General features: G+C 41.3%; 1 protein-coding gene across 2 annotated transcripts in view; it reads left to right on the top strand.

Annotated features, from left to right (window-relative positions):
- The first annotated feature begins 5,259 nt into the window (after positions 1 to 5,259).
- Positions 5,260 to 8,390, top strand: part of ESM1 (endothelial cell-specific molecule 1) — a 9,563-nt gene continuing 6,432 nt past the window's right edge. The window contains exon 1 of one of the 2 annotated variants that reach the window (XM_008590354.1): positions 5,260 to 5,631. In XM_008590354.1, coding sequence (XP_008588576.1) covers positions 5,331 to 5,631 — 301 coding nt within the window. In that variant the 5' untranslated portion in view covers positions 5,260 to 5,330. The remainder of the gene's footprint in view (positions 5,632 to 8,390) is intronic. The other variant, XM_008590355.1, reaches the window with a different exon arrangement.

Below are 8,390 nucleotides of genomic sequence, written 5' to 3' on the forward strand. Positions count from 1 at the left end.
ACTTTGGGGGACACAATTCAATCAATCCACAGCATTCTTCCCTGGCCCCCAAAGTTCATGTCATTCTCACAGGTAAATATATTCATTCCATCCCCAAAGACTTTACTTGTTTCAATTCAAAAGTCCAAGGTTTGAGTCCCATCTGTGAAATCAAAACGAGTTATCTATTGCCGAGATATAATGGGGACAAGCATATGGTACATATTCCCATCCAAAAAGGGAGAAATAGGCCAAAAGAAAGGGGTAACAGTCCTAAGCAGGTCTGAAACCCATCAGAGCAGGCATTAAACCTAAAAGCTGGTGAATCATGTACCTTGACTCCATGTTCAATGTCCTTTGCATGCTGGTGTGGGGTTGGGACCCCAACTCCTCAGGCAGCTCCACTTTCATGGCTTTCCTGATCTCCCGCCATGCTCTAGCTCTCACAGGCTGGTTTTGCACTCTGGTAGCTCTATAGATCTGGGGTCTCTGTGGTGGTCCTGCTCCCATGGCTCCATTAGGCATGGCCTTGGTGGGGTTTTTCTGTTGCAACTCTGACCTCACATTTCCTGTTAGCATCGCTCTCCTGAAGACTCTATGCAGTGAATCTGCCCCGTGTGACAAATCTCTTCCTGGGCCCACAGGCTTTTCCATACATCCTTTGAAATTGGGGTAGAGGCTCCCAAGCCTTCACGGCTCTGGCTTTCTGTGAGCCTGCAGACCTAACACCACGTGGATGCCAGCAAGGAAAAAGCAGCTGCAGTGCTGGTTCTGGAAGCAGCTTCCTGAGGTGGCCCTGGGCAGTGAGCTTGTGGAGAGCACCTCAGCTTGTTCCCGGAGACCATTCTGTCTCCCTAGGCCTTTGGGCCTGAAATGGAAGGGTTGGCCCCAGAGGCTTCTGCAATGCCTTCAGAGCCTTTCCCCCCTTCTCTTGATAATCCCTTTCTTTTGTACTAATCTTCTTAGCACCATTGCATTTTTCTTCTGAAAATGCTCTCTGCTTCTCTACTGTATGGCCAGGCTGCAAATTTTCTAAATCTTTATGCTCTGCTTCTCTTTTAATTATACATTCTGGCTTTATGTCATGCCTTTGCCACCATAACTCAGCGTAGGCTGCTGCAAGTGGCCATGCAGCTTCCTGAATGTTTTGCTGCTTACAAATTTCTTCTGCCAAATGACCTGGGTCAGCACCTTGAAGTTCCACGTTCCATAATACTTTTGGGCATGAACAGAATGCAGCCAAATTCCTTGCCAGTCTATAGCAAGTGTGATCTTTGCCTCAGTTTCCAGTAAGTCCCTTCTCATTTACATCTGAAATCTCTTCAGTACGGTCTTTACTGTCCGTATTTCTATCTTCTCACCTCCACTTAATCAGTCTTTAAGAAGTTCCAAACTTTCCCTGGTTTTCTTGTTGGTTAGCTGTGCAGGAGCTGACATAATGGAACTGCAGTTTTTGCTCAAACTCCAGTTAATCCCCAGTGGCTTCTGCTCTTTCTGGAAACTTCTACCTTATTCCTACAAAGAAATGCTCACGTTCTGCCACTCAACCCAGCCTGCCCAAGAACCTGGGCCTTGCTTTGCTTCTCCTGGTGGAAAAAGAAAGAAAGGGAACACATTGATGTCATTTTAACTTACTACTCTCTAGAAGTGATTCTGGGAAACAGTTGGTTAAATTTATATGTTTATTAAGTATTAAGCTCCTAATATGTGCTAGACCTTGCACTAGGCACATGCAAAATTGCCACGAGCTATTGCCAAAACAGAAAGACTTGTACCAAAAAAAAAAAAAAAAAAAAAAAAAAAAAAAAAAAGATGGTACCAGAAAACAAAAACTTAAAGTAAAACTAGTGGGTCTATACACCTAAAATCTGTTTGTAAATGTCTCCACTTGCTCCTTGGAAATTTTTGCCTTCAAATCTGCCTTTGTAATTTAATTTAAATCAAACTTATCTGGTACAGATGGTTTGCTAGGAAGCCACAGTAAGCATGGTACAATTTGGCGTGACTGTGAATCACCTTCTGAGGGTTTGGAACCTGCCCAGAACCTTTCCCACCGGACCACCTTTGCCTATCCAGAAAAAATCCTTGGTATTTGGTTACAGGCAACCATAATGAGCAAAATAAAGCACAAAATATCAGTGCACATTCCCTAGGCTTATTTTTTTGGTTGGTACAATACCAAGTTTAGGAGAAGTAAATCAAAATGGCATTTTAAATGTACAGGATGTACAGGGTTGAATAGCTGTTTGATTTTATCATTTCTCAGTCCCCACTGTAGAATCCTTTGGATCCAGAGCTGGTATGGTTTGACCCACCATAGCCTGAACTTGCATTTTCAAAGTTGTGAAAAGCAGATGTGATTCCCCCTTGCCTTTTCTCACTTTTTTATTTGACAAGAGATGCAGAGGCAGAGCAAGGTTAGAGATGTGCCAGCCCCCAGCACAAAGCCAACCAAGCATGGTGGACCTCATGCACTCACCGTCAACAGCTTTGCCTTCGCCTTAGTTTTTTTTTCCCCCATAGATGGAAGTTGGCCCCTTTGTTGCTCATGCTCTGATTTCCTATCCTTTTGTGGTCATTGCTAACTTTCCTAATGGAAGTGGTTGTTCTGAGCTCCAGGTTGGGGAAAACAGAAATTCAACTAGATAAAAATCCTGTAGTAATTGTGATGGGACCAATAAATTTTGGGAGGCCTTGGAAGGAATTGAAGTTTTCCCCAAAATGAGTTGTTAGGTACTGTGTATCGAGGTTGTTACACCACTGATGAACTCTGTTGAGCATATTTTCTGCACTCCTCTGTATACTGTGTTTTGGTTTACTGTCATGGATTCAGTACCCTCAGTAATAGTTTGGTTACTGTTGCAGATTTGATATACTCAACATAAGTCTTCTCTTTCTTTAGTTGTCATTTAACAAAGGTTTTGTCAATTCGGTTTCCCTTTGTCTTCCATAGGGAAAGGTTTTCATGTCTTTATGTGCTCTTCAGATGAAAAAAATCCACACCATTCCCTCTGCATTACACATGGCATAGCCTACCACTTCACCCACCTGGGTCACCTGTTTGGCAACTGTACGCATTTGATTTTGCAATCCTTATTCTAGTCTTCAGAGCCCATTTGTCTCAGGGCTGGAGTCCTGGCTTCACCATTTGCTGTGTGATGCTGGACAAGTTACTTAACCTTTCTAGGCCTCAGTTTTCTCATCTGTAAGATAGGGATGAGAATAGTACCTAGCTCTTGAGGTTATTGTGAAAGTTAAATGTGGTAATCTCTGTGAAGTGCTTAGCATGTTATCTGGCACAGAGTAACAAAGGTTAGGTTGACCATTATTCCAATTAACCACTCTCTCCTTGGAAAGTGGTGTTCAGCAAAGTTTGAACAAGAAACCTGTTCTAGGGTCAGCCTAAATTGTCGTTGGAGCTTTGGCCATAGAAGCATGATTGTGTTGTAATAAGCACTAGAGTGTGTAGCTTTGACATTAGACTGACATGGTTTAAGTCAATCTCTAACATTATGGGAACCTTGGGCAAATATTTAACCTCTTTCTAAATTTCCTCATTGAAAAATGAACATGATAATTGGAGCTACTTCATAATATTGTGGTGAGGAGAAAGTGAGTTAATACATGTAAAATGTTTAGATGTTACCACTGTTGAAAACAATAAATCAAAGCATGCACTTGCTAAGTACATGTTTGCTTTGTCTCTGGGGAGATAAAAATAGAATATTTCAAATTAAATTGTCATGGAAAATTTGGGAAATTTGAGAGCTAAAACCTATGTCCATTTCTTACTTCTTCAATTCCCTGTAGTCTGGCTTCTTCTCCCTCCATCCCACTAAAATTGCACTTGCAAAGGCCAGTTATCAAGTCACATCCAATGGCCTTTATGCCTCATCTTCTAGGAGGCACAAGGATTTTAGGGGTCAACTAGCCTAACACTGTCAATTATTAAAAGAGGAAGCTGGGGCTGAGAGAAGTCCTGTGGATTTCCCACAGCTAATTTGTGATAGACCAAGAGTTATCCACTTTACTGGATTCTTTATTTACTAGGTGACAGTGGGTTTATATTTATTTTGACAAGTGGGTGGGGGGCTTGAAATCCAACATGAGGTTGGTATAAGAACTCCCTTCTCTCCTCTTTTCTCTTGCTGTTTGTCCCACAAACCTTGCTTCATAATGCCCTGGTCCAGTTGATATTTTAAGAGGGCTACTCTGTTTTCCCCAGTGGGACCTAGGCCCTGTGGCCCTTTATAGCATGAACTTATTTCCGGATGGGTAATGTCTTCCCTTCCCTGTGACTTGCTTCTAGGGGTCGTATTCCGATTTCCCTGCTGGCTCATTTGTTTCCTTGGGCTGGCTGCCTGTTTGGCGGTTTTTAGCAAGGGCTCTGACAGATGCCAGGAGGTGAGGGGAAGAGCTCTGACTGGACTCAGTCATTGGACATGCAGACTCGGTGATGGATGAGCCTTTTCCCCAGGGAGTTTCGGGTCAGGAGAAATCCAACTGATAAGTTTTTCCAGAATTGAGTAACCCAGAAACAGTGCCAGCAGGATCTTACCTCTTCTGTGGCTTTTTGTATTGATTTTAAAGGAAATTCTCAGCGGCAGTTCTATCTTACCAGAAACACAGTCACATTCATGATAGACTTAGATATATGTGACATGAATTGCTTTAGAAATAACACATGAGGAGAGGGGTGGGAGGAAGGAAGAAAAGGTCTTAGAAAAATCCCTATCAAAATATTTTCTTTCTTCTAAGTATTGAAAAGGCACAATATAACCCTTTCTTCTTGCAAATGATCTCATAGTTATTTACTGAGGGGAAATACCAAATGTTTATTATTTTTTTTTGAAGAAGCTTCTTGGGTCCTGATGATTCATGTCGATATCATTTCCCTCCCGACTGCAGAGGCTCTGAGACAAAGCTACACCCCCAAAGATGAGCCGGGTCAGAACAATTCCTGTCCTGAAGGAGAGTACGCGACCTTCTTTCTTCCCCCTTCACGGACGTCCTTGAGCGCGGGAGACGGATGTGTGCGAGTTTTTTAGTCCTCATGCAAAACAACCATCTAAACATAACAGATGACATCAGCTTGGGCTTTTCAATTCCTGGATGGCAGCGGCGTGTTAATCCAGCCTTCATCCTGGATTTCATAAACTAAAACAAGAGAGCCTGGCAGGAGGACAGCGCTGCTGCTGGGTTGAGGAAATTGATGACGGGGAAGCATGCGGGCAACCCAGCGTATAAAACTCATAAACGTGTAGGCAGAGGCTCAGCTACCACTTTGGACGGCAGCTTCCCACCAGCAAAGACCACACCGCGGGAGCCGAGCCCCGAGCCAGCTGGGAAACATGAGGAGCCTCCTGCTGCTGAGCACGCTCCTGGTACCTGTGCACCTGGCCACGGTCTGGAGCACCAAGTATGCGGTGGATTGCCCTGAACACTGTGACAGCACTGCGTGCAAAAGCAGCCTGCGCTGCAAGAGGACAGTGCTGGACGACTGTGGCTGCTGCCGGGTGTGCGCTGCGGGGCTGGGAGAAACCTGCTACCGCACAGTGTCAGGCATGGATGGCGTGAAGTGTGGCCCGGGGCTGAGGTGTCAGTTTTACAGTGAGGAGGATGATTTTGGTGACGAGTTTGGTATCTGCAAAGGTAAAGAGTGACCCTTTGCTTCTTCCTGCGCAGGGGCATGCTGAGAGCTTTAAGCCGGCTTGGGAGGTGAGGTGGGTTTGCTCCTGATGACTGAGAGGGAAAATGCAGGTGGGTTCTGCATCAGGCCTCCCCCGCCCCCGCAGGTGTTGTCATTGGTAGAGAGAAGAGGATAACTCTGCAAATAGCACCTGAAACCAGTGTGCAGGGAAGCACAGAAAGCAGGGCAGCATTTCACTCATTATGTTAAGAAAGAAAGCTGCAATGGAAAAGTGTGTTGCCTCCTTTTCTGGAAAACTTTAGAAACTTGACAGGTAATCTGTTATGGATGGTGCAGGTGCTCTCTTCACTGTAAGGCAGTGATTACAGAGGTCTCCACTAGATAACCTCTTGGAGCGGTTTCTAGCCCCCAGATTTAGTGATTCTTTGATATTGAAAGGATACACGGGATAAATTGCCTTTTTCAAGATCAAATATTTCTGATGAATACTAATGTATTTTATGGAATAGGGTGGGCTTAAGTCATTTGACAGAATAACTCACATTCTTCAAAGAGGGTCTCCTGAAGTATAAAACAAACCTCATTCCACTTTATAATGGTTTTGGTCTTGCAGATGGTGTGAGACAAACAAAAATAACAGTAAAGAAAAATAAAAATTAGAAGTCTATAAAGGATGAGGCTGGCCATCTTATGAAAAACTTCATCCAGTTGAAATTATAGCTAAATAATGTGGTCAAGCATTTATAAAATTTTCTTTAAACTTAGTGACTGTAGTTTAAAATGTCTAACATTTAAAAAAATTTTGAGTCAAAAGAATGATGTTTTAAAGATACTCCATATTTAGATACCTCAAGAGCTGTTATTAAGATGTAACATATGCTATAACCCTATTCATCAGTTTTACAATGCAAAGAGCTTTCAAAATTATAAAAAGGACTAGGGAATTTCTAGATAATTCTTATATTTTATGTATTTAGTACAATTGTATTCCTTTATAAATTATAATAATCTAGTATTAGGCTAATTTTATTAATTCTTTTAATTTTTTCACTTTTAATCTGTAAAACATACAAAAGGTTAGGAAACGAATTCTTGAACTATTAGGAGAACTTTACTTATGGCTTAGTTTATTTTTGTTTATAGCCAGTACAAGGTAGGATATTGAGGAAACATTTTCCTTGGTGAACACATACACATATATTTCAACTGAACAGGATCTGTATTTTCTGTAAATTAGAAGGCTTATCAGTTAAGAAAACAGTACTTCACATACGGAAATTAGGAAGGAAGTGGTTAACACAATCATACTTACGATATAGCAAGTATTTGCAATGGATTGCTTTTTCTCTTGGCATAAAAGTGGCTTTGTAAATGTGATTGTATATGTACAATTATATTTGAGTAAAGAAATAATCTGTAAGGCACCTGGAGTCTTTAGCACTCTAGTATTCTACTGAATAATCGAGGTAGATGTTAATAAGATACATTTTAAAAAAGATATTTAGAATTGCTCTTTTTGGCATCCTTTGGATTACTAATGAGTCTAGTTTTGAACATTTTTCTCTCTATTGGAGGTAATGCAACTATGTAAGCCTTAGCAACTCTAGATAGAGACATTATATTTTGCTGTAGGCAAACTCCCTCATTCAGCTTATAAACAGAATACCCACATGAAAACTGTATACTTCAGCTGCATATCCAGGTATTTTCTAAATATTCAGATGTTTGTCATTGTGTTGTCCAGATAACAATCAACCAGCCGACACATGTTTATTGAACATTTACTATACGCCCAGCACTGTCCAATACGTTAGGGGATACAATAGAAGTATAACTGGGGATTGGCTAAAGTTTTAGTTTTTAATTTCACTGCAGACACAGTCAAATTCCAATCCTGTGTGCTTCCTGTTGTAGGACTCTTCCTCCCAGCGGAGAGGATGGTGTTCAAAACCAGGCTTCTGTGTAATCTGAAGAAAGCCAAAAAGAGCAGTCTTAAATCTCTTTTTAAAATATATTCCATTAATATCTACCTTGATTATTCAGTGAAATACTAGATTACTAAAGACTCAGATGACTCACAACTTGTTTCTTTACCCATATGTGAGTGCACATTTTCAAGAATATTTTCATGCCAAGAGAATAAATATTCTACATCATCTATTCTGCTTTTAAAGGCTGGATAATCTATTGAGATACTATTTACATCATAAAAGCTATGCATTTTTAATAAATAATTTTGTCCTTTTTATCTCAATGTAGTACTTTTTAGTCTCAAAACATTGAAGCTCTAAAAACTTTCAGTTCCTGGCAGGTGTACAAACCCTCAGGGTGTATAAAACCCTCAGCTTTCTTGTTCACTTAGCATCTTGCTTCTTAGCTTTGAAGAGGGTTTTACTAGTGAACCCTCTTAACAACTGGGGAAGTTAGGTAAATCATACTGCTGTTTTGGCAGAGAAGCAACTCAGTAAGAGTTGGAGCAGATTGAGAATTGATCACTTCACGGAGAGCTGGGATGAAAGCTCTCTTAGCCCTGGTTAGTTTGAAGCCCTTTCCCATACATTTAAAACAGTGCTGTTTTGGCAGAGAAGCAACTCAGTAAGAGTTGGAGCAGATTGAGAATTGATCACTTCATGGAGAGCTGGGATGAAAGCTCTCTTAGCCCTGGTTAGTTTGAAGCCCTTTCCCATACATTTAAAACACAAAATTGTCTATGAATACAGTGGATTCAAAGACAGCATCACATCTTTTAAACGTGTTCAGA

Source organism: Galeopterus variegatus, unplaced genomic scaffold, assembly GCF_000696425.1.
Source record: "Galeopterus variegatus unplaced genomic scaffold, G_variegatus-3.0.2 Scaffold6033, whole genome shotgun sequence".
Classification (NCBI taxonomy): domain Eukaryota; kingdom Metazoa; phylum Chordata; class Mammalia; order Dermoptera; family Cynocephalidae; genus Galeopterus; species Galeopterus variegatus.